Source organism: Denticeps clupeoides, chromosome 5 (assembly GCF_900700375.1).
Source record: "Denticeps clupeoides chromosome 5, fDenClu1.1, whole genome shotgun sequence".
Classification (NCBI taxonomy): Eukaryota; Metazoa; Chordata; class Actinopteri; order Clupeiformes; family Denticipitidae; genus Denticeps; species Denticeps clupeoides.
Genome location: NC_041711.1, coordinates 19,489,877 through 19,514,635, shown reverse-complemented (window position 1 = coordinate 19,514,635; position 24,759 = coordinate 19,489,877). Strand labels below are relative to the sequence as shown.

At 42.1% G+C, this 24,759-nt stretch overlaps 1 protein-coding gene across 3 annotated transcripts; it reads right to left on the bottom strand.

Moving 5' to 3' along the window:
• Positions 1–1,038: 1,038 nt before the first annotated feature.
• On the bottom strand, positions 1,039–23,944 carry lmo7b (LIM domain 7b). 3 transcript variants are annotated; one of them, XM_028981372.1, is made up of 29 exons: positions 23,818–23,944; positions 23,556–23,689; positions 22,354–22,424; positions 22,159–22,228; positions 21,786–21,892; positions 19,862–19,892; positions 19,374–19,487; positions 19,088–19,283; positions 17,906–18,017; positions 14,307–14,336; positions 13,596–13,767; positions 13,373–13,500; positions 11,150–11,834; positions 9,997–10,260; positions 9,595–9,709; positions 8,801–8,962; positions 8,196–8,257; positions 7,830–7,893; positions 6,075–6,100; positions 5,882–5,989; positions 5,285–5,374; positions 4,958–5,163; positions 4,656–4,700; positions 4,088–4,143; positions 3,802–3,991; positions 3,142–3,432; positions 2,879–2,987; positions 1,601–1,703; positions 1,039–1,522 (listed from the first exon to the last, which is right to left on the bottom strand). In XM_028981372.1, exons 2-29 carry the CDS (start codon positions 23,622–23,624, stop codon positions 1,503–1,505), a joined length of 3,696 nt encoding a protein of 1,231 aa, XP_028837205.1. In that variant the 5' UTR covers positions 23,625–23,689; positions 23,818–23,944; the 3' UTR covers positions 1,039–1,502. The 3 variants fall into 3 exon arrangements, with proteins under 3 accessions (XP_028837205.1, XP_028837208.1, XP_028837206.1); XM_028981375.1 differs by lacking the exon at positions 2,879–2,987; XM_028981373.1 differs by lacking the exon at positions 14,307–14,336.
• Positions 23,945–24,759: the final 815 nt, after the last annotated feature.

Genomic DNA, 24,759 nt, shown 5'->3' with positions numbered 1-24,759 from the left:
TTACATCTTCAGAAGTCCACTAATTACATCCAACTATTTATGTGATAAAACTAGTTCATTTTCCAGCCACAGAAGAGGTGTTTTCCACATCCACTTATTCCATTCTGGGGTTTTGGGGGGGGTCTATTCCAGAACCCCCATCACAAGGAGCCCACAGAAAATCTAATAGTTGTGAAAACTCATAATCTAGGCATCTTGCTCTCTATGCACCAGTGATATCAGCACTATAAATAGCTCTTATCAAACCCTTATGAGACCGAGTAGGTCAGATCAGGGCCTTTGTTGTTGTGGAAATGCTAAACCATGAGCAGAAAACAACATCTGAAAGTGAATGATTAAAAGAGAAATGTATTTACTCTAATTCAGGTTTCTTTTTTTCCCATGCATCCAAGGGGCGCCAAGTCCACTTTGTTCTTTGTCAATTTTCCAGCTCGGACAGTGGCGAGGCATATATCTGCATTGCAGGAGAATGGCCTCCATTGTCCAGGACATCCTCTGAGAATGAGGGACACCCAGGCAAGGCTCAACATTTCATCTACAGTGTCTAGGTCACATGTTGACATTCAAGATGTGAAACAGGATCATTGTCATTAGAAATTCTCCTTGGCCTCTTCTTCAGAAGAGCCTTTCCTGGAAAAATCAACAGTGTCAAAGTTTCTGCTGGGAAATTACAGGACAGAACAAATTATAATCAGAAAGTGAACCACAGCACTTTCAACTTGAAAGACTGACTAGAAGGTTCAGACCTGTCTGGTGACAGCACATGGCTGTGGAATTGTCTGAATGTTCCCAAACGAGATGGAAATGAATTACTGCTGTAGATGAACTTTTTAAAAGTCTGTAAGCACCATATTAGCATCACCTGCAGTGTTCTAAAGATCACAACATGTTAATTAAGGTCTTCAAACCATGCAGGGGAGGGGAACAAGTTTTACAAATGATCTGCCACCTAGTGGCAAGACCAAGACTATGAGAAATCTGCAAAGGCTCCAGGTTTATTTACAAAGTTTATTTATTTAAAGACATAGCGCCTCCTTTCTTCAAACTTAAGAACAGACACATCACCCAGACAAGACACTGTGTGCAAAAAAAAAAAAAAATCAATCATCCTTAAGGAGTAATTATATTGGATAGATTTCAGAAAGAATGCAATACACAGGGGAAATAGGGAACTTACATGAAAGCTACAAATAGGCAAATTTGTTATTCACTTCATTTCAGCATCAGTTTTATGAGTTTAAAAAAATACTAATAATATAGACAAACGTTACAGGGCAAATAGGGCATGGGGTGGAGTAAGAGAAGAACAAACTCAAAAGCAAATTAAAGATGCAATTCTGTAGACTATATCTGTCTAGAGTGTGTGTTAGATTCTCCATGGATGTTCTCTGCTAAAAAAAAAAAAAAAAAAAAAAAAAAAAAAAGTCTATTGTGCTGCTAGTGTGGTGGTCAAGGCCATGTCAGGAGCAGCTTCCTCTTCCAGCAGCTGCAGTTGATTCTGTTCATTTGATGATGGGTCGGCCTGAGAACAAGAGACAGGTATGACAAAGACGCAAGCTGTAAGGAAAGCCATGCCACAATGCAGGACTCATGGACTCACCTCGAAGTCGACTGTAGCAGGTCTCGCAGAAGAGCTGTCCATGTCGGACTCGCACCTGGGACCTGGATTCTGGGCCTCTGAGGTCACATCTGCAGGCAAGACACTGCCAGGCCACAATAAGAGTGAGACAGAGCTACATTACACACCATACACAATCCCTCCGTGCTGTATAAGTGCTGGTCCCAGATCAGTTGAGCGCAGGCAGAATGAAGCACTCAGACTTGTGAGCCTCCTCCCTGAACCTCTCTGTGATTAGTCAGATTGACCCTGCACCAATTAAAGCAGCTGTTAGGAGAAGCAAGATAGTGTACAGGTTTTAATCCTTCATTCTCAGAGTGGTAGGTGGGGGGGCAGAAAATACTGTTGCAGTCCTCTTTTTGCAAGAAAAAGAGGGAAAGTGTCAAGAATGTAAAGACAGTGCAGCGCAATGCAGTGGTGGTGAGGATTGAGGTGAGGAATAGTTAGTGAGAGCCAAAAAGATGCCCTTCTTGTGCAGGTTGGGTGGTGGGTCACAGTCAGAACTAACAGAGTACTGGAGCGCTCAATCCTTACATAACTTCATCAGCTCAGGTTTTAGATGTTCTCATTTCAGCCACCAAATGATGGATAAATATTTAACAGCTTAATGCAAAATTTTACATTTATGGCATTTATCAGGCGCCCTTATCCAGAGCGTCTTACAATCAGTAGTTACAGGGACAATTCCCCCCCTGGAGCAACTTAGGGTTAAGTGTCTTGCTCAGGGACACAATGGGAGTAAGTGGGATTTGAACCTGGGTCTTCTGGTTCATAGGTGGGTGTGTTACCCACTAGGCTACTACCACCCTGATTTAAAAAAAATAAATTAAAAAAATGTTTTGGACGACATCTGAACTTTCAAGAAAGAGCCACTGAAAATAAGTAAGTCAGGACTCTTTATTGTATTCCCAAAGACTGTAGACATATCTTGACACCCTTAAGGTGTGAAGCTGATATTTAAGTTGATTTAACATTTTTCTTTTAAAATACTGAACAGTGTTAATTGAGCTTTTACACTCCAACAAATAAAATTCAAGTTGCACTGATTAAGTTCAATGAAATGCAAATAAATGTATATAGGACTTCTAATTGGGATTTGTGTGCAGCTCAACATTTCTGTGTGAATTCTGATGTGGGCCCCCACACAGGCAGTGAAAATTGTTAGCCTGCCTTTGAAAAGTGGGTGATTTGGGCTTTGGGATTTTGTCCAACTGCAGGAAGCCAAGGCTGGGCTGCTAGTCAAGAATCTGCCCACCTCACCTTAAAACAGACTAAGTGAAAGCAGAGTCCCAAAGACTCAATGACCATTGCAGCTCCTTTCCCCAGCGAGTGGCCACAATAGGAGCACATCCTCCTGCCACTCACTGGCCTGTGGAGGTGAGAGTGGGAACGAAAACAGGAAACAATCACAACAGAAGGAATTCAACAGATAAAGGTTTCCTGTGAGAGTCAGATGCTCACATGACAGTGCACACACAAATCCATACAAAAAAAACAAAACACTCCATTAACAAGTGATGTACCTGCTATGCTGTGTAATGGGCAATGTTTTCTTTATGGGATTCCCTTCCAGAGTATAGGGAACAGAAGCAGGCCGGTCCTGGGGACTCTCAGTAACAGAACCAGAGGAGAGTGAAGCAGGGAGAGTAGAGGATCTCCCAACACCACCAATGCTGTAACGGCCAGGACCCCACGATGGGCCAAAGCTGCCCAGGGCAGAGTGAGGGCGAACTGGATTCGAGGAGGTGAAAGAGGTGGCAGAGGAGGGCCGGTTCCCAAAGCCACTGGCCTCAAGGCTGTCTAAGGATTCAAATCTGCAACAGAACAAAGAAAAATGACCAGGCGTTGAAACCAAAAGCTTCAACAATGAGTATGTTTTTCTAATATCACAAATCACCAATAACATGGAGGACACCCAGGCATGTGATATATTGACAGTAGTATGGCTCTGCGAGAATGTTAAGTCATCCCTATGGTGTCTTTATGCCGTGTCTTTATGCACCTTGTCTGGGTTTAAATTAATTACGCTCACACAAGAAAGTGTTGATTAGAAAATCCAGCTAAACAGCAAGAGATGCCTTTGTTTTTATCCAACATCCTGGATGTTACATTAGCAAGTTGTAGGCAATCCCATCACAGTCTGAACTAAATAGGATTTATTCTGAAGTTGAACAGGAAGAGACCTCCTGATGGGGGACCCCATGACAACAGGCTCTTTGTAGACTGTGGCGCTACGCTGGCGGATCCAGCTGTTGTCTGTAAAGAGCTGCGTCCTCTTCCTCATCTCCTCAAGGATCTGCTGCCGGTCCTGCTCAGCCTGGGACAGAGACTTCACCTTTTTCTTCTGTTGCGGTCTTGTGTCTTTGTTAACCCCTAAGGTCAAATAAGAACAGAACCACAAACTGGCTGAATTTAATAATGTGCCTTCTCACCCTGCTCTCCCAAAGCATTATCAGAAGCCATTCTGACCTTTAACTTCCTGTTTGTATACGGCCTCAAGTGAAGGACTTGACTTGGACTTGGTCCTGTAATGCCAAATTTGAACCAACAAACATAAGCACTGCAGCATGACAGTGCTGTTCAGCTATTCTGACAGCTCTGAAGCAACACAGGAAGCTGTAGAGCAGCTCAAGAATTAGCAAAGCTGAGAATCAAAGCAGTCACATAAAATACAGATTATGAATATTGTATTCTTTTATAGGTCAGCCTATATTTGATGGGCACATGTATCTCAGACATCTCACAGACATTGACAATCAATTGAAAGCATTTGTATTAATATGTTTTTAGTTTAATGTGTCAGTATATTCCATGTTGTGCCACTGACAAGAGGTTTATTAGTCTTATGCAATGTTACTCAAATTTATTTTTCCCATAGGGCAAAAGGTCTAGTCAGTTTGGTCATAGACAAAAAGTGGGATTATATATTATATTTTGATTATAAGTGTGATTACTGTTGGTTTTTGTGAAAAAAGCATGGAAAAAAGCATGGGAAAAGACACAATGAGCATACACACACACACAAACACACACTGACCTGTCTAAAGCAGAAAGCATGGAAAATTCATATGATTCCGCTGGCCTGAGGAAGAGCAGCAAATGGCAGAGTAACTCACACACATACATACATACATACAAGCAGAAAGGAGATGAGCAAAACCATTGCAAATCTGTGGGCATATGTCAAAAAGCAGTACAAAAAATTCTACAGATTTTATATTACATTAATTTTATAATATTACAAATTATATTGGCAGAATGCTTCACTTTACTGCTGCCCAAACCAGATATTCCACAAAAAAATAAAACAACTTTCCAAGCAACTCCCTGATTCCTCACCACTGACTCCTCTCCCTATTGTCTTCATCAGACTCTTTAGAAGGAGATCTATCTTCATTTAGGCCAGACTCCACTGCAGGTTCTAAAGGCCCTTCCAGCATATGTTGAATGGAGTCCACCACTGTGGAAGGTGTAGTCTGACTTTGGAAAGGTGAAGGACTGAAAGGACAGTCATTGCCATTGGTTACCTCTCCAGATATCTGGTCCTAAAACAGGCAAGAACCTATATTTATTAGGACCCTATTTGTGGTTTTTGAGACCAGAAAATACAATCATCTCTTTCTATGCTTATATACAAAACAGTGCTGAAAAGCAGGGGCACCTCACCTTAATGACACCAAACTCGCCACCACACACTTCCTGTTGGGCTCGCTGCCACTCTTCCTCTAGCCTTTGTTGATCACGCTGGTACTTCTCCTAAAACCATGCACCCACACAGTTATAGGCTGTAGCTTCAGTAAATCTAAATCAAGAGTTCCGTTAATGGTCATACAATGCTGTTGGCCACTCTCAATATGAAAGAAAGTGAAAGTGAAGTGATTTGTCACATGTGATACACGGCAGCACAGCACACGGTGCACACAGTGAAATTTGTCTTCTGCATTTAACCCATCACCCTGAGTGAGCAGTGGGCAGCCATGACAGGCGCAGTGTGTGGGGACGGTGCTTTGCTCAGTGGCACCTCGGCGGATCGGGATTCGAACCAGCAACCTTCTGATTACCGGGCCGCTTCCTTTACCGCTAGGCCACCACTGCCTAGCGGTCAGAAATGGACTTAATTGAAGTAACAGCGTATGTATGGTGAACTGCGGAACAGATGGTTGCATGTACCCTGAAGATACAACGCATATGGAAGTAGGTGTATGTATTAAGTGTCAAAGATGAAGTATTGAAAGAACCAAGATGAATGTTTCCAATAGGTACCTGTAGTAGGCGCTCTTGCTCTCTTTGCCATTTCTCCTGCCTTCTTCGCTCATCCTCAGCGTCCCAGGACCAGCTTAAGGATGAGGCACTAATAGAGGGAACCTGCAACTATAGAAGCAAAATGAGGGGGAAAAACAAAATTAAGAGGAGGATACACTGATTAATCAAAATGGGAGATTTTTTTCACACTTACATCAGATATTGCAGACTCTGATCCCCCTAAAGAGAGAAAATTGACCATAGCATGTGTTAAGATAATGTTATTAAAAATATAATAATGAAAGTAATAATACTATAATACCACCATCTACTAAGGGCCCTTGAGCGCTACTTACATTTCATTAGTAAATGGCTATGGTCTAAAACACATTTGAGCCTCTAGTATATGATGGTTATAACTGTCTCATGCAACAAACCCCACAATCAGAATCAGTAATACAAGCATTTTTCAAATCATTCAAAATTCAAATCACAAGCAAAGAAAGGATGGAAAACCATAAGCACTGTAGTTGAAGACACTTGATCAGTAATCAGATTTCTGGTCAGCAGGTACAGAAACTTGACCACTGACGAATGGGGGTCGAGAGTCGATGGTCTTTGTGCATGAGACTGTGCAGGTGGGTTCCTGTCTAACTGCATTTCAATAATTGATTATTCATATATGTGGAAAGGTAGGAGATACTAATAAAGTTGAAAATCAGCACAAATATCACTCATAAAGCCCCTGCGACACAAGCAAGGACATAATATAAGATATTGTTCATCATTTAATAGGGCTGGGTGATATGATCACAATCGTTTCAGTAAATCACAATTTAATATCCTGCTGACTGGTTCATTCATTGTTTGTAACTGCACTGAGTATAGGATCTGATAAGACTGTTGTACACTCATGCCTATGCATTATTAATACAGGTTAAACAAATATAATAATGCAATTAATTCGCTCTGCAACAAATCCCACAATTCTATCCCCCAAGCCTATCCCTGCAATCTACAGACACAAAGCAGACTCAATTCAAATTCAAAGTAGTGTATACATTTTTTTTTGATATATTGCCCATCTCTACAAACCCAAAGGGTAGTTTTTGCCCATCTTCCATGCAGCTGTACAGGGCTGTTTCAACACACTGAACACAGCAAAAAGACAATCTGACAGCATTACCACAGAGATAGACCCAGGAGTTGACGGCAGAACCAGCAGAGCCTAAAAGAATGGGGGCTTTAATAAAATCCTGAGATGTTGAAAACACTGATATTTAACTACACTATCTATTAACCTGTGAAATTAATTAGGGGAAAGGTGGAATGTGACAGACGCTGTTTCAAATCAGGACTAAGTGCCACTGATTAATTTAAGCATCAATTATGCCTACAGCTGGCTGGTTCTTAAAATCAACGTACAAATACTGCAATTAATTATCAAGGGGCCTGAGAGTGCCAAGAGACTAAACAGCAAAATAATTGGCTGAGTAAAATAATTGTGTCTTGAAAAATGTATGGCCCAGCCTTATAAAATTAACGTCTGATATCTAAATCACTGCTAATATGAATGCGTTAGCATACATTTTAGCAATTAGTCCATCCCAGGTATGCCAAAAATATATATATTTAAAAATTAAGTATACATTAATAACAGCATTGTAAGCATTAGCAAACACACACAGACACTCTTACCTGTCTGCTTAAAAAGAAATTCTAGATTCCTTTTGTGGTTTTTCATAGCAATGAGTTTATAGTCTACATCAAACCATAAAGTACAAACAGGGAGGAAGCTAATCTTATTAAAAGGCATGTAATTGATTATTAATATTAAAATTATATTAACCAAATTGAAATGCACAATCTTTAAAACACTACCCCTTATCCAAATGGCATTTCTAATGCAGTCACATTTATGATAAGGGGAACTAAATGTAAGTGTGAGTGCATACATGTTACCCATTACCATTGTTGCTGAAAGTCACAGCAGCGTCATTGACACTGTGGCTCTCTGCTTCACAGGACACACTCTGTAAGAAAACATTACAATGTCTATTTTCACATTTCTTCATAATCATGCACATTGTTAAATTTGTACTCACTCAGATTAATTTGTTGTACACTGAAGAAGTGTTTTATTAGCATGCGCCCACAGACACAAACTAATCAACAAAGCTGAACACAAGTGTGTGCTGGAGGGCATTTTCATGACAAACATGTTACTAAACTTAAAAAAATTAAATAAAACAAAAAGCTTGTAAATACTCAAAACTAAGTCTTAGCTAGGCAAGACCCTAGGCAAAACCCCATAGACCCCTCAGGGTATACTCACACTGGCAGGCTGGCCGTTGACAACTGGCTTGGAGGCTGCACTGATGTGGTGCTCCGGGTGACCTACGAGTGTTGAATCAGCACTGGTCAAACTGATTATATTACTGCTTTAAAATGGGATGGACATGAAGTGACACCACCAGACTGCTTGATTGAATTGATTTCCAAAAGTCACAAAAAGGTATTTAAAAATTCCTTGACATTACCTGACTGTCTACAAAATACACCAGATTATGAAAACACACAAACCGATGTCAGTATAGGTTAAGCAAATTATGTGGTATTTGTGGTCAACCACCTTTCTTCAGTCAAGCCAACAATGCCCCAAGCAACTGACTGAGGAACAGCATCTCCACTTTATACCCCAAAGCAGGGACTTTGACCAATTTACTTAATGATAAACCACAGCAAGGATGACCAGACAATGACCTCAGACTAGCTCACTCTCTCCAAACGAAGGGAATGGGGGAATGACAGCAGTTGTTTGGTAAAGTGCAGACCAGACAGTGGAAAAAAATAAATAAATAACATTTTCACATAATGTATGAAATGAAAAATCTACTTACACTAAGTACAACCATCATGCAGAAAGGGACACAGTCTCACCATTGTTCCCATGGCAGCGGACATCTATGAGGAGGCTGCCCTTCTGCATCGCATCAGCCATGCTGGCCTTCCACTCGCCGTGGCTCATCTCTGCCACCTGCTGACCACTCACTGCCAGGATCTCATAACCCACCTGCAGCTGGCAAAGTTCTGCAGGGCTGCCTGAGGGGCAGGGAAAAAAATTAAAATGCAGCTCAGGGGGTCACTGTAAAGGTCAGTGTCCAGGTCAAGAGAAGCAGTCAGCAGGTGAGAAGCAGTCTCGAAAGGAGTTTAAAACTCTAGTTTTAGTATATATATATCAGTATACGTATCGCAGAATATAGAAGAAAATACCTCAAAAGCTTACTTGCTCTTCAGTTATGTGACCCACTGGGGGAATACCTCCTCAATAACACACTGATATAACTGCTTACACAAACCCACCACAAATTGCCACAAGTTAAGACAAGGCCTTTTGCCTTGGCCACCAAAGTCCAACCAGTGCCCCCATCATGGAGTAAACAACACCTTCCCTACTCTCCATAAATCATTCATGTCAGTCTCACCATGGGTCAGCAACACTCACAAACTCTGGAGCAAAAACTACTCATCCATTACTCACATACTCTTCTGCACTATAGTAGACTCATTGTATAAATGCAACATGTCAAACATAACACAGAAGCGACTAAAAAATGTATTTACAAAAGAATCAACTTTAAGTCATTTTATTGCATGCAAAGACCCATGCGCTTGCCCATCAGAGCTGAACCCTGGCCAATTTACACCCCCAGCATTACATCTTCCGCACATACCTGGTTGGACAAAAGTGATGTAAGCCCCCGAAGAGTCCCAGTGGGTCTCGAAGCCAAAGTCTGTGCTGCTGTTGGGTCTCTGGTTGAGGCTGATTCTCATCTCTCTGTAACATACCTGAGGGGGGCGGGGACAAAGACGACACCTGAGGATCCTGTGTCACAAGCTTCCTCCATCATCACTGACACACTGACTGAGGACACACATACATGCGCAAATCCTTCACATACATGGGTATGTACATACACAGACATGCTCAATACACTTCAGTTGATTCAGTATTTAATTTATGTTTCTGAAAGCAAATTATGGAGACAAAAAAGTAAGCACATGATAAAACAAACACATGACATATGGAATGAAAAAACAGGAGTAGATAACTACGATGGAAAAATCCCCCTCACCTGCCTGTCTCTACCACCCAGTCCTCTATCAGGCAGGGATGCCGCTTTAGATAATGGGAAAAAAGCTCTGCTTTTGCAAACAGGAGACTGTCCAGAATCAACAGAGGACCAGCCCTTGCTTTGTTCCACTCTGTCCTCTTCAGCATCCTTGGAAAGTTGCTCCAGGTCAGTGTGGGTGATGACCTTTCTGGTCTGAGTGAAGAAAGATGGGATTGGGGCTCTGTTCTTCTGACCACTCAATAGACTCCTGTGAGAATCATCTTTCTGCAGAACGACACATTCAGGAGATCAGCAAGGAGATATTTAAAATTAAAGTCACTGTGTTGCTGCACCGCATTTTCAACCCAAAAAAAAGATCAAAGTGATCAGGTAAGTTTAAACCTCTCTCACATGCGCACACACACAATTAAGAGTGCAGGTTTCATAGTAAAAGCATGGAGCATTACAGTACCCTGTTCCATTATTTAAACCAACCGCATCACAATTAGATAGAGTAGTAACAAGACACTTCACATCGAAACCTGCCTACACCCACATGTCGCTCTCTATCGGAAGGGTGGGGGAATTTTAATTACTCCAAGAAACAATGAGCTAGTGCTCAGCTGATGTCTGCCTACTACATGTAATATAATATAATATAATTATTACATGCTTGGTCAAAAAAAAAAAAAAAAAGAGAAAGTTTTTACACACACACACACACACACACACACACACACCACCGATTTAAAGTCAAATAGGACACAATTGCTTGTTCAAACATGGGTCAAAACAGTCCAGACACTGTTCATGCTGCAAATAGCTGCTAATGAATGGAATATCTGCATACATATAGATAAGACACATTATCAGTTCCATTGGAATTCTGTGTTCTGGAGAACACAATTAATGGAAAATTAAGGGGCGTTTTTCCAATTATCTTAGCAGAGTTTAAAACAGGTACACTGATATAAGGAGGAATAAAACTGGCCTTCACACTTCTACAGTATTTAGTGTATATGCAGAGTATATGTAGTTATCATTACTATTTATTATGCTTTTTGTAATTTTTCATTTCCAAATAAGCCAAAACATTTGTACTGTAGTGTATGTGTGGATAAATCCACATAATTACATAATAAATGGCGCAATAAACACAATAATAGCTACTCACAGAGTATTTCAGAGTTGACACTGCAGAGGATTTGGCTCCAAACGGTCTTGGTGTGACCCCAGTAGAGAGACGTGAACTCCCCTCTGACCTCCTAAAGCCCCTCGGCAGGGTTGATGATAGGCGAGAAACACCCATTTGCTTATAGTTTGGGGTCCTTGGTTGAATGACAGAAGCCAGACTTTGTTGCTGCAGGTCTTCGCTTGGCTGTAGAAAAGAATCGGTCTGGGTATCAACTGGGCCTCCATGGTCCACAGAACTTCCAGTTTGAGGGTCAGAACAGTCCATTGAAACGGGTCTGACCCAGTGGACTCTGTGGTTATTCAGAGACACAGGCTGTGGGTTCCCATTTGTTAGAGGAACTGTTTTGTCAATTGTACCATCAATCCAGGGAAAGCCTGGAAGTCCAGGCATGGCGTCCACACACTGGGAGCTGCAGGTCGAGTGGGAGGCCTGTTCTGCTGGCAAGGCGCCGTCTTGGTTCCGCTCGCCTTTGTCTGGTGGCTCAAAGGAGTGCAGGTCTCTGGGACAAGATCCAGGAAAGTTGGCTATTTCGACCGCATTACTGCGTGCTAGCGGAGCTCTGCTATGGAGGACGACGTCTGAAGTGTGCTCATGCCGCGTGTGTGTGAGAGTGTGTGTAGAGGAGCAGGTGGTTGAAACACTCTTGCCATGAGCCTCATTATCACTGGGGAGAGATGGGAATATCGAATATCAGTTTCTTCTTCTTCTTACACACACCCCTCCCCCAACACAAAAGACAAAGTTGGCTTGGGAAAAAAGCGCATGTGTTAAATTAACAAGAACATTATAACAGAACACACACACACACTCTCTCTCTCTCTCTCATTGAGTCACACAAATTTAGTTCAGTGTAATATCTGTGATCATTAACAAAAGGGGCATTTTTTGGGGCAGTGGTGGCCTAGCGGTTAAGGAAGCGGCCCCGTAATCAGAAGGTTGCCGGTTCGAATCCAGATCCGCCAAGGTACCACTGAGGTGCCACTGAGCAAAGCACCGTCCCCACACACTGCTCCCCGGGCGCTGGTCATGGCTGCCCACTGCTCACTCAGGGTGATGGGTTAAATGCAGAGGACAAATTTCACTGTGTGCACCGTGTGCTGTGCTGCTGTGTATCACATGTGACAAATCACTTCACTTTACTTTACTTTACAGACAATGCATGGAAAAGTAATTTATACGAATCATTAAAATTTAAAGGTCCCATGACATGAACATTTGTCTTTTATATCAGTCTTAGTGGTTCCTTGTACTGTATCTAAAGTCTCTTTCTGAAATTCCGCCTGAAATTACAGCCACTTCTAGTCAGTCTCACAATGAGATTTCCCCAGGACGCGATATTTTGGTGTGTGTTTAGATACTAAAATGAGGAGGAGAGAGGCAGGACGAGGACAGCGGCCTATAGAAGTTAAGGGGGCATTCGCTGAAATGACGTCAACACCATTCAAGAATCAGCAGATGGGAAGTTGTGTCAGCATTTGTCCCGAGAAAAATAAATAAATAAATAAATAAATATTACATTTGTGCTCGTTTTTTACATCCAATCACCGAGCAGCTGCAATGCTTTGCACATTTTCAAACTGTGAAGGTCTGAGAAGATATTGTTTTAGTAGAGAGGTGGGAAATTCTGTGGGTGGAAAAAGCATGAAAAATGGGAGGTAACTTTTCCCTTTATGACTACATAATGGGAGAAATTCCAGAGCTGCCGCTCTTTTTACAGCAAAACAGAATGGCCAAAGCACACTTTATACATATTTCTGGCCACTGCAGGACCATCGACAGGCAAGGGGAACTAATAATTTCACAAAGAGAATTTCTCATGATAGGAGACCTTTCATAAACCAATTCAAAATTACACTATAACAGTATTTATTTCTTATATAATAAATAATCACATTCAGTATGTTTTAATGAGCTTAGCCACAAATGTTAGGTAAATAAATTCTAGCATCATACTATCTAAATAGTGGTGGCCTAGCGGGTAAGGAAGTGGACCCGTAATCAGAGGGTTGAACCGCCAAGGTACCACTGAGCAAAGTACCGTCCCCACATGCCTTTCATGACTACCCACTGCTCCCTCAGGGGATTGGTTAAATGCAGAGACCACATTTCCCTGTTTGCAAATCTGTGGTGTGTCACATGTGACAACTAATCACTTTCTTTCATAGGCCCATAAGCACGCACCCCTTTGATCTAGAAATGTACCTGTGATCCTGCACCTCTTCACCTTCTCCAGCCCTACCCATTATTGCTTCCATTTGTTTTCTCTTCTCCCACTTTCTGTGCAAGTCCAAATTTACACTCCGCCTGCGGTTCTTCCAGCGTGACAAATCCTAAATAAGCCCATAAAAATTATTTGGAAAGAGAATGAGAAATTATACATTCAAGTATCAGCTGAAGAGAGGGGCAGTAATCTATGCATACTCACCTCTTGCCACTTTGCCTCACTTTCCTTCACCCTGATGTGCATGCAACGCAGCTGTTCCCGTCTCACCTCACGAAGGGCTACTGGTTCCAGACAGAGGTCAAGGGTCACAGAAGTCTGGTATCTATGCTGAGAGTCTGCTGGATCCACAAGTATATCTCCCATGGATTTGCTCCTATAGAGACCAGGGATGGGAGAGTGGTTGCAAAATAGAAGATGCAAATGGACAGATGGGCCTGTTATCAGAGAATGTAAAGAGTCAATTGAAAGCCATGCGATAAAATCACCCTGGTTTGCATGCAGCAGAACCTGGGTTTCAATATGAAGCCATACAAGATGTACTGTCCTTACATAAAGAACATAGAGAACAGCGCTTCAGACATTTGCATTGAATGAGATGGGAAACCACCACCTATTACGCAAAGTATGCTGGGTTGCAGCACAAAAAGGAGAACAGACGCTTAAACTGTACCCTCTTCTGAAATTTGCATGTAGCACATTTTGGAGAAACTCCAGCAGGAAATGCATGCTGAAGACCGTACAATTTTTCCACCAGGGACTCAGAAAACCAAATATCATAAAACACTGCCAGAACAGACACACGCTGCAAGCACTCAACAACAAGACAGTGTAGCCAGCGAGTATGCAGGAATAATCATGAAATGGCCCACAGCAGCAAGATCATATGACCCACAAAGCCTAAGTGGGACTCACCCTTTCTCCACACATGTCCTCAGGGGCAGTCTAAAAGATAATAAAAGGAGGTCAGCTCTTAAACCCAGCAAACATGATTGTCCCTTGTATCTTATCACAGCCACCATGCTGCACAAGTGTCCATCAGCACAGGCCATTTCCAAAACCGCACAAAATCTAGCAGAGGAGGTACTAGAGCTCAAATTTTGCAGGACCAGCATTAGCATTTTAAAGGGCTCACAAATAAAGAAAAGTAAATAATTTAAAATGCAGATCGATTCAGTGCCATTCAAGAGTGGTTTTAGGTAAATATTTCAGAGGGTAAATGGGGAAAAAATCTTTAAGGCAAAATGTCACCACACAATTAGCATATTGAACGCTTTCATCGGGTCAGAAAGAAGGTACACACTTACATACAAGATAAGAACTGAACACCATTCAATTACAATTAGTGTAGGTGAAACGAAATTATAAAATGGACAAAATATATAAAAATGATGACCAGTGTAGATGTACTAAAGCTAAAAATCATGGTATCGTGGTTTAAATCGTGGTATTTTTCAGCAAAAACACTGACCAGTCTAGATTGATATTTTCACACTTCATGTACAAAAAAAAAAAAAAAAAAAAGGCACAGTCAACATTGAATACAAGTTTTAATAAAAAGGACATATTATACAGACCTTTAAGGATGCCTGAATAATGCATGAAAAATGCACAAAAACTGCATGTCAAAAAATAAAATGTTACTACACTGCTTACACCATTTACGCCCAGTCATAGGGGAACATTTGGGTAAAATTAATGCGGAGTTTCTGCATTTTTGTTTTCCATCAAATGTAATTGGCTCAAAAGGCACACTAAATAATCACAAAGACAGTCAAATGCAGTCTCAAAAGCATCAATGTTGGAGATCAGTAAATCATGTTTTCTCCATTTTAGAAAGGTCACAACTAATATGGGATTAGAATTGAGGATAACAATCCTGGGGAACTATTTTTTTAAGAATTGATTAAATTGATTCTTACAATGGAAAAAAAGCTAGTAGACATGCTTCCCTTTCATTCCAGTGCAAACTAAATTCCCACATTTCCCTTCAAACAAACATTCTTTTACTAAATGTATTTAGTCTAAGTCCATAAGGTGGTCAGTACACCTCAAGGCCAAACCCAGTCCATAGAATAAATCAGCCAAGAGAGGGAATTTCAATTTCATACAAAATCCAAGTACAAATCTACCAATAATATCGAACATACTCAGCTTTACATGGATGCAACTGCATATTGGTCACAATGTCTACAAGTAAAGAAAGGTAATCCAGTGAAAATCACCAATGCTTTAAAAAAAAAAAAAAAAAAAAAAAAAAAAAAAAAAAAAATCTAGGAAGTGTGCTATGTTTGATTTAACAACTAACAAAAGGTGGGTGAGATGGGTGGGTGCCTCAGGGTGAGTGAGGGAGTGTTGGGGGTGTGGCTGTGATTGGAGCAGGTGCACCAAGCCAGGGAGTGAGGTCATAATCTGAGTCGTCGTCCTCTGAGCTGGATGCCTTTTGGCTACAGGCAGAGCAAAGAAAGGCCAGAGAGGGACATGTAGAGAGGGGTGGAAAAGAAAGAGAAGCAGTGAGTGAACTAAACAGCAGAAAGAAAAAGGCAGACACACAGACTGGAGAACATCAATATACCAATCATTCCCACTCCCAAAAAGAGGCGTAGTAATCTGAAACCAGTGAAATTAATCGACAATGATACACAAAGAGAGTTAATATATGATTTTTCTTCCACAGAGAGGTGTAACTTTTACCCCTGAGAGGAGAGCAAATCCACATCAGGTCTCTACTTTGATATTGCAGTCAATGTGAATGATCCCTCTCAGGAAAAACAACAAACATGCTCTCTGTTCTGGGACAGACCTGAATCCCTGCATCTTTCTGTACCAGGGCCTGCGCTGTGAGCCAAGTTGGATCTTTTTCACACGCAAATCCTCCTGTGGCGTCCAGTGCTTGGGCAGAAACTTGTCTGTTTCCTGGTTTGTTGAGGTCTGGTGGAGGTTTTGTTCTAGCCTCCGAGCATAGAGGTCATCATGGACAGGGTCAGCATACCCTCGGTCATCCTCTGAGGAGGAGTTGCCATCAGTTCCTTGATTCAATGCACGTAGAAAATGCTCTTCTTGAATCTGTCTATAGGAGGGTGGGGTCTCTTGCTCAGAGTGGTCGGGCATAGAGGAAGCACTGGCCAAAAAGATAAATATTACCCAAATGCAAAAACAATAAACCACTGGTTTAGATGATGAGTGCATGCATTATTAAAGATGCTCAGGCAGTTATCGGCCAAAACATGCAAGCCAGTGAACAAGTGGAGCAGCCTTTGTCCAGCCTTTCATTTTAGCACAAAGTTAGAACATATATTCTGATCAACGGGGACCATTGAAAAGCAGAGTCTGGCCCTTAGCAGTTTTTCTTGATAATGAGCTCTTCCTGAATGCCCCTCCTCAACTAGCTGCTATGTGATTATTTATCAAAGATTTTGGCATTTTGCACAAAATACTTCCAAATTACTGCATATGCTACATGAGTAATTGTAATAATGCTATTTACCCCCATGAAGACAGTAAGAAGACATCATATGTGTGGTATGGCAGTACAGTAGAGCTTTCAAACGAACATTTGGTCAGGACCTTCTTGTGGCTCAGAATCTGCCCTCATTTCTGAAGGAGCAAGGTCAGGGATGAAAGGAGCAGTGAACTACAGTTCACATATTACTACAGCAACTGTAGACGTACCCTTACAAAATGGAAAATGTGACAAACAGCACTGATTGTGCACCAGATTAAAAAAAAAAAAACAATGCTAAACACACCATTAATTCAAATCACACCTGCACCATTTCATATAAATCATAAGCAGATACCGCAGATGTTAGAAACTGCAAACAGCAGAGGCAGCAACTGGGAGTTATTCCACACACCCTCACTCGGAGCTTTCTCAGCTGACCTGGAAGATGCTGCAGCTTGCCTGGAGGCATCTGAGATGGTGACCCATGATCGCAACCCTCTAGATGTCACCCCTGGCAACTGTCTGGGGTGCCCTCGGCTCACAGGAACAGCATAGTTGACAGGTGCCATAGGATAGGAAGAATGAAACCTGCGGTTGGCCAGGTCATCCTGCACAAGGTCAGGCTCGGGCCGGTCAGCATCTGAATCACTCTCACTCCAGTAATCACTGTAAGGCCACTTTGTGGAAACCGCAATGAGGGGGGTCGAACCAGTCCCATTCTCTCTGAGACCAAGGAGTAACCAACATTATTAGCCCACAGACGGCAACATTCACTCCAAACTGCTCACTTCTAATTGTGCTAAATCACGATTAACACTCACAAGTCTGTTTACGTGCAGCCTGCAGATGCTTAGCTGAAGAAGAAAACGTGTGCGAAGAATACAATGGTAGTGAACAGAGAAGCCCAAATCTGTTCCTCATGACTTATGTTCCCACAGGTTTTAGACTGAGCCAACTTACCTGATGTCACTGGGAAAGTCATTGTGTCATTGCGAAAAACTGCAAGCGGGGTTTAGGCCTCAAACTGAGGCATCCCTGATATAGAGGGGATTAGAGAAAGTGAAGGTACCTGGTGAGGGGGCTGACACAGCCTCTGTGGTTGTCCCCTCTCTTTCTGCGCAGGGGAGCAGGAACTTCTGACATCCTGAAGCCCTGCTCAGCTTCTGCGTCACTGCCACAACCTTAACGTAAGAAAAACAACATCAAAATACACAATGAACAAAGAGGGATTAAACCTGAAGATCACGTTAGCAGAGAGCAAAAAGAAGGGAGCAGCACTAAGTCTGACCTGACGCACTCATGCCATCAGAGACACACCCACACTGACCAGGGCAGCTAGGCATGTCCATTATCACAGCAGTGTGGAATGGTCTTGTGGACTATGTTCATTACCATGATCGAGAACTATGGTCAATTTTACAGATACTTAAATCTTTTTTTTTTTTTTTTTTTTTAATTCCTTTTCCACATATGCAGTTCAGTTCAACCCTCAACATGTTTTCCTGATCAGAAACTGCATTTATACAACTCATCCTCATGAGGGCAGCAACGCCACAAACTATGAAAAGAATGTCTGTACAGTGTGCTGATTCAATTAGGACAAGAATGGCAGTTTTCACTTTTCTATAAGATTGTTGCTTTGGGAAAAAAATTAACATAGCAAAGCTATATTTCTTTTCAGTTATGGGCTTATGTGTGTGTAAAATAATGTGAAAGTGAAAGTAAAGTGATTGTCACACGTGATACACAGCAGCACAGCAAATAGTGCACACAGTGAAATTTGTCCTCTGCATTTAACCAATCACCCTGAGTGAGCAGTGGGCAGCCATGACAGGCCCCCGGGGAGCAGTGTGTGGGGACAGTGCTTTGCTCAAATGTTGTTATTATTATTAATTTATTATTAAAACTCACATATTTGAATTCTAAATTTCAATTAACATCACAAACCAGCCAAAAATGGTAAACTAGAAAATCGCATTAATGTTGACTTGGGTTTGAACAGTCAAAACAGGATGAAACAGAAAGGACCTCATAACTTTCTTTGTTGGTGTGATTTGGAGGTGCTCATCTAATCAGCAGATTACAACCCCCCCTCCCCAGAGCTCCCCACATTTTACAATCTACCAGAATCCTTCATTAGCATTAGGAAACTCAAACCCTTCACATGTTTGTAATGTGGTATAATGAGAGTAGCATAACACAATCAGTTATTTTAAACTGAAAAGTATAGAATTCAAACATCATTTCCCACCTTCACTGCCAGCGATCAGGGTGATGTCAGAGGTCACACTCAACGTGTGGGACTCCACAGAGTCCAAGCTTTCAACGGAGTCCTCTCTCCTGTAACTGGGCTGGAGGGGGAAGACGTCCTCTCGATTTGCGAACCAGGCCTCACCGTACCCACTGTCCCTCACACTAGAGCGTGGACACCCTGCGTCCTCAAGAGTCTATACAGAAAAAGAAGTGGCAGGTGAACGTGGGCCTGGTTGCATCCCTTCAATCAGTGAAGCAACATTCAGGTCTACTGCTGTCTAAACCTTAGATAACGTAGTTCCCAACAAGCCTTCAAAGGCCCGCAGATTCAGGTGGGGTCCAGAGTAAAGTGGGTCCACCTGAGCCTTCCTGCCCAGCCAGTATATCGTGATTAGAACCTTGAAATGAGAGAAGGGAATTGTTAAAGTATAAATGTTTTACAGTATTAAACCATTCTGTTGTAGATAAAGAAATAAAGAACATGACTACAGGGAGCCGAGACTAAAACTGATACATCACATTTGTTTTCAAATTTCTCCGAATCAAAAGTGCTTTGTTCTACACTGTGGAGCCTCTGTTCTCACAGCCGCTTTGTCTTTTTGCTATCCAGAGTCCTCTAGGCTCCCATTTCCACCCACATCACACACCAATTAACACTGAAGATTCCCCCCCCCCCCCCCCCCCCCCCCCATATCTTTCCTTCTGTTCATGCAAATCCAAGAATTAAGGACCCAAAAAGATGAAAGAAAAAAAAAAAAAAAAGAAAACTTACATTTTTCAGCCTCCTGTATGTTTCTTTTCGCCTATTCAGAGAAGAGTACATGTAAGTAAGTAAATAAATACATACATACATACATACATACATACATACAAATCATTTTGGACATCTGGCAAAAGTATTATCTGCGGTAAATGCTTACTGCAGCACTCTTCTGTGTTCACTTTAATTTATATGGTTCCTCAGATGTGAGCAGCACTTTGAATAAAAATGACCAACATTTGTCTAGTAAATGACAGCATTTGCTTAAACTGCAGATCAGTGTTGTCTCTGTCATACTAGATAAGAGTCATGGAGAGAGGAGTAGAGAGAGAAAGAGCATTGCTGAAAAACCTAACACTGTTGGAAAGATTTCCAGTAAAAAAGCTTATTTTTCAGTAATTAAACGCGATCAGCACCAAAACATGCGTAAAAAAATGATAATAAAAAACATGCATATACACACACACATGCAAATACAACCCCAGGGCCAGTTCACTCAAAGGACCACAAATTCTCACCGCAAAGTCACACATGTGCACGGACACACAGCTCACAGCCATACCAGAGACACGGGCACAGGGAAAGCAATCTAAAAATACACACACACACACATATAGAGTATCTGGTATAACTTCACCATGCCACAAGGTCTCAAACAGTGACCTGCTGCATCTAAAATTAGAAGCAATGCCTCAACCCTTCCACAAAACATCAGACAGACCAGCGGAACATGATTGGTTTTCTGCCCAAGGGTTAAAGCAGGACAGCGGTATGTGACTGTGTGCAGACAGAACCATTGTGGGGTGTTCATGTCTATGGGACCATTCTATCAAAAGAAAAATAAGAGATTCCATGAGTCACTTTTTTGAGTGAAGAACACAAAAAAAAAAAAAAAAAAAAAAAAAAAAACTAATTCAGCGACTTGTACAGTCGTGGCCATAAAACATTGAAAATGACAAATACTGGTTTTCAAAAGGTCGGCTGCTTCAGAGTTTTTATGTGTTTTTTTATATGTCGGTTGTTTCTGAGGTGTACTGAAGTATAATTACAAGCATTTTATAAGTTTATTGACAATTGACAAACATCAAATTTATGCAAAGATTCAATATTTGCAGCGTTGGCCCTTTTTCCCCAAGACCTCTGCAATTGTCCCTGGCATGCTGTCGATCAACTTCTGATCCAAATCCTGACTGAGGGAGACCCATTCCTTCATAATCGGAGCTTGGAGTTGGTCAGAATTTGTGGGTTTCTGTTTGTCCACCCGCCTCTTTAGGATTGACCACAAGTTCTCGGTTGGATTAAGGTCCAGGGAGTTTCCTGGTAACAGACCCAAAATTTCAATGTTTTGTTCCCCAAGCCACTTAGTGATCACTTTGGCCCTATGGCACGGTGCTCAAACATGCTGGAAAAGACATTGTTCTACGCCAAATTGTTCTTGGATGGTCGGGAGAAGTTGCTGTTGGAGGATTCTTTATTCATGACTGTGTTCTCATCCCTTGGATGAAAAGCAGCCCCACCGCTGCTCGGGTTCGAATCCCGAGCCGCCAAGGTGCCACTGAGCAAAGCACTGTCCACACACACTGCTCCCTCACCTGCTAACTTTGTGAAAAACAGTATCTGTGTCACTCTCAAAACTTTTGGTTATGACTGTACAGTGCCCCCTTGATTGGACCCGCAAAATAAGACCACCTCACAAATGGTAGAGTGAAAGCACAACTTGTGTGTAATACAATTTCACTGCAAACTTCTGAGGAAACAATCAAGTTATTACCTGACCAAATTACCAACTAATTTCTATAATCTTGGAAAATTTCCAGTTTATCTAGTACTCCGGTGACCACAGTTGTCATGTAAAAGAATATTTTGCATCAAATTCAACACTGATGAAGAGAATTTCCAAAATAGTTGCGATGAACTGTGTGAGAGACCAGCTTACCGGACAGTGACTCTGGTAGACACGTCCTGCAGGTCACCAGGGTGAAACAGCTGTGCCTCGTTCAATCCCAGTTTCTCACAGGCCTTCAGGAAAACGTTCACGTTGTCCTGCAGAACGGAGTGTGAGCAGGACAGACACAAGTAAGTCTGACTGAGCTTCTGTACTGTTCTCCATGCGTAGATACTGTACAGCATGGGTCACATCTGAGCACTGACAACGCTGTAACTGCACCGGACAAAATTAAGTGTGAGAAGGAAAGATGAGCAGCTACAGGTTTTACCTCTGATGAGGAAGAATGGCCTTCTGTATGTACTCCAGCCTGTAAAACTATCACTATAAATCACTGAATCAATGCAAAAAAGGTGGAACATACCAATCCTGCGATAGGGGTAGACAGTCTGTTGACCCTTTTGATGATCCCTGGTTTAAGCTTGTTGATCAGGCTGAGAAGTGAGATTTGGTGGAGGAAGACATTCAATTTTATAAAAAAAAAAAAAAAAAAAAAAAAAAAAAAGAAGAAAAACACTTCCATAAAAACTGACCAAAGGCAATAAAAAAAAATACTCACTCGCACAAGAGAACACCGTTTTCTAAGGCGGACCTGAAGTCATTATTCCCAAAAGGCTTCTGTGTCACCTCCTTCAGTGAGACATTTGAGACGGTGAGCATTTATTAGTAATTATTCAGCACCTCTCTCCCCAACCAAAGAGTTCTTGCATAAAGTAAATGTCGATTCCAAAATGCTGGATCCAGATGAACAACACAGAGCTCAATTAGCAGCAGCCAAAGACAGACTTTCCACTTCCCATTAAAAACTGCTGTCCGAACACAGAGCAACATGGAGGATTTTTGGGCTCCAGTGCACCAACACAATGCCCCTCTGAATACCCACCCCACACCTAGACACACTGGGAACAGCGTCATGGTGCAGCCTAGAGGGTCTCCCTTTCCCTCTACCCATCCAGCCCTGGATCAGCCTGACCCAGACTGGGCACAAAGTTGGCACAGACCACTGAGGTCTAATCTATGAGCACGGTCCATGCCCAGCTCTGCGCCCCGCTCGTCAGCTCAGTTAGGCACATGGAATGTCGACCAACAATTACCCACAATGCCACCAAACTCAGCCGGTGATTACAAATCGAATCAGAGAGGCAACAATGAGAGCAGTCAGGAGTGTTCAAGTTTCAATTATATGAAATTCACATGTGCATTAAATTTCTGAATTAAAACAATATATTAAGAAGCAAATACAAACCACCAGGAAGGGCTGAAGCTGTGCCCGTCCTATTCACCACAGAACCATAACTTGAGCTTCACCCACAGACATTCTAGATTTGCATGCATGTGCATTAAAAATTATGATTGAAATGGAGATTGGCAAATAGTAGATTAAGCAAACACAGACGTTAATCAAATGAAGGTAATGAACCACACTGATACTTTGTAACCGAGCATCCCATAACCCAGAACAACAGGTCAAAAATAAAGAAATAATAAAGTTAAATTATCTGAACAATCTCGCTATCAAAAAACGGATCAACGATTGCAATTAAACCATCGATCCTCACGGTCGCGTTCAGCCCACATTCACGCGTGAATCATTATTAAGTTCATGAATTTATTCATTCGCATGGCGCTCCGCGCAGAACTCTCGGTTTGATTGATTGATTGAATGATTGATTGATTGCGGTCAACTTTCACTCGCAGCCACGTTCCTCACGTTGTCCTTTAGCGTTCAGGCTGAGGTCAATTCGCCACTAAAATGTTCACCTCGAGCCATCGCTGAGCCTCGCCGAAGGTGGCTTCGCAGCTGCCTGCCGGCTGCCCGCGGCGCTCCATTCCGGCTCTGCAGGGCGCGTCGCCTGGGCGGTTTCACGCCGGTGATGTGATTCGGATGTGGCGCCCTGTAACAGCGACGTGAGTGAGGACGAGCAACAAACAGGACTGTTCTTTAAACCAGTCTCGTGTACTTTATTAATAAGCCTGTCAACTTCCCCAGCGCTGCTTTCGGGTCTCTTCCTGCTCTTCTTACCTTGAGTTCCTGCAGCCTCATCAAACGCAGAGCTGGTGTAAGTGCTTCTCCAAGCGTGGTATTAAAGTCTAACGCATGAAAAGTGAAGAGGAGGCCCTCGGCCAGCGCTGACTTTGTCGGCGTGAAGTTGAGGAAGTGACGCCCTCTAACGTCTCACCACTTAATGACTCGGGACACCAGACAGCGGTAATTGCCTCAGTTAATTTGTACGTGTGTGTGGTACTACAGGGTCACCGCTAGATGGCGCCAGAGACTTTCGCAGATCAAGTCTGATTCGAAGCCAAAAACGACGGTTTATTATTCTTAGTGCTCCTCTGCCCTGCTTGGGGAAAGTCTGAATAGAAGATTAAATTTCAGGGGGAAAAATCCCAATCGTTGTAATCTCCAAATTAAACATCAGCCTTTGGAGCGACTGTGTTCTCTGTGGATCCTTTATGTCAGCACATCCAGCATTCGCACTGAAATAAATGTCCCGGTAATAATGCATCAGTGTCTGAAAACCTCCATCTCGTACCTATCCTCTTTCAGAAAATCCACTAACCAGCACACATGTGTGCTCAGTTTGGAACAGCTTCTTTCAACTCCTCCACTATTGTGATAACATCACAATGAGGTTTTACAGCAAACCATTTCCAGGTCGAAGGAGGAGGAGGGCAGAACTGTATCGTGTGGCAATAACTTTATTTGGAAGTCTCTTCCCCTGGTGAAATAGTCTAAACAAATAAATGTCAGTGTTAACTTATCAAATTTTACCAATTGTTAAGATCCGATGGAACATCACTCTGGAAATCATGTGAAGGAATTTATGAAAAAAAAAAAAAACATTTTCTGAAAAAGATCATTCTGACAGCCATGCGACCTTATCAGTGTTCAGCTACATGGTTAGCTGGAAGCCTGAAATCAGCGTCTTTAAACCCAGCAAAGTGTACCCTGCAGCAGGAA

What these genes read in the sequence shown, in the direction of transcription:
- lmo7b (XM_028981372.1), bottom strand. Translation starts at nt 23,624, where the DNA reads ATGGAGCGCCGCGGGCAGCCGGCAGGCAGCTGCGAAGCCACCTTCGGC. An exon ending in TCAACGGCCAGCCTGCCAGT is followed by an intron (nt 7,894 to 8,195) that starts GTGAGTATACCC and finishes GTTTTCTTACAG; the next exon opens with AGTGTGTCCTGTGAAGCAGA. An exon ending in CTGCTACAGTCGACTTCGAG is followed by an intron (nt 1,523 to 1,600) that starts GTGAGTCCATGA and finishes TCTTGTTCTCAG; the next exon opens with GCCGACCCATCATCAAATGA.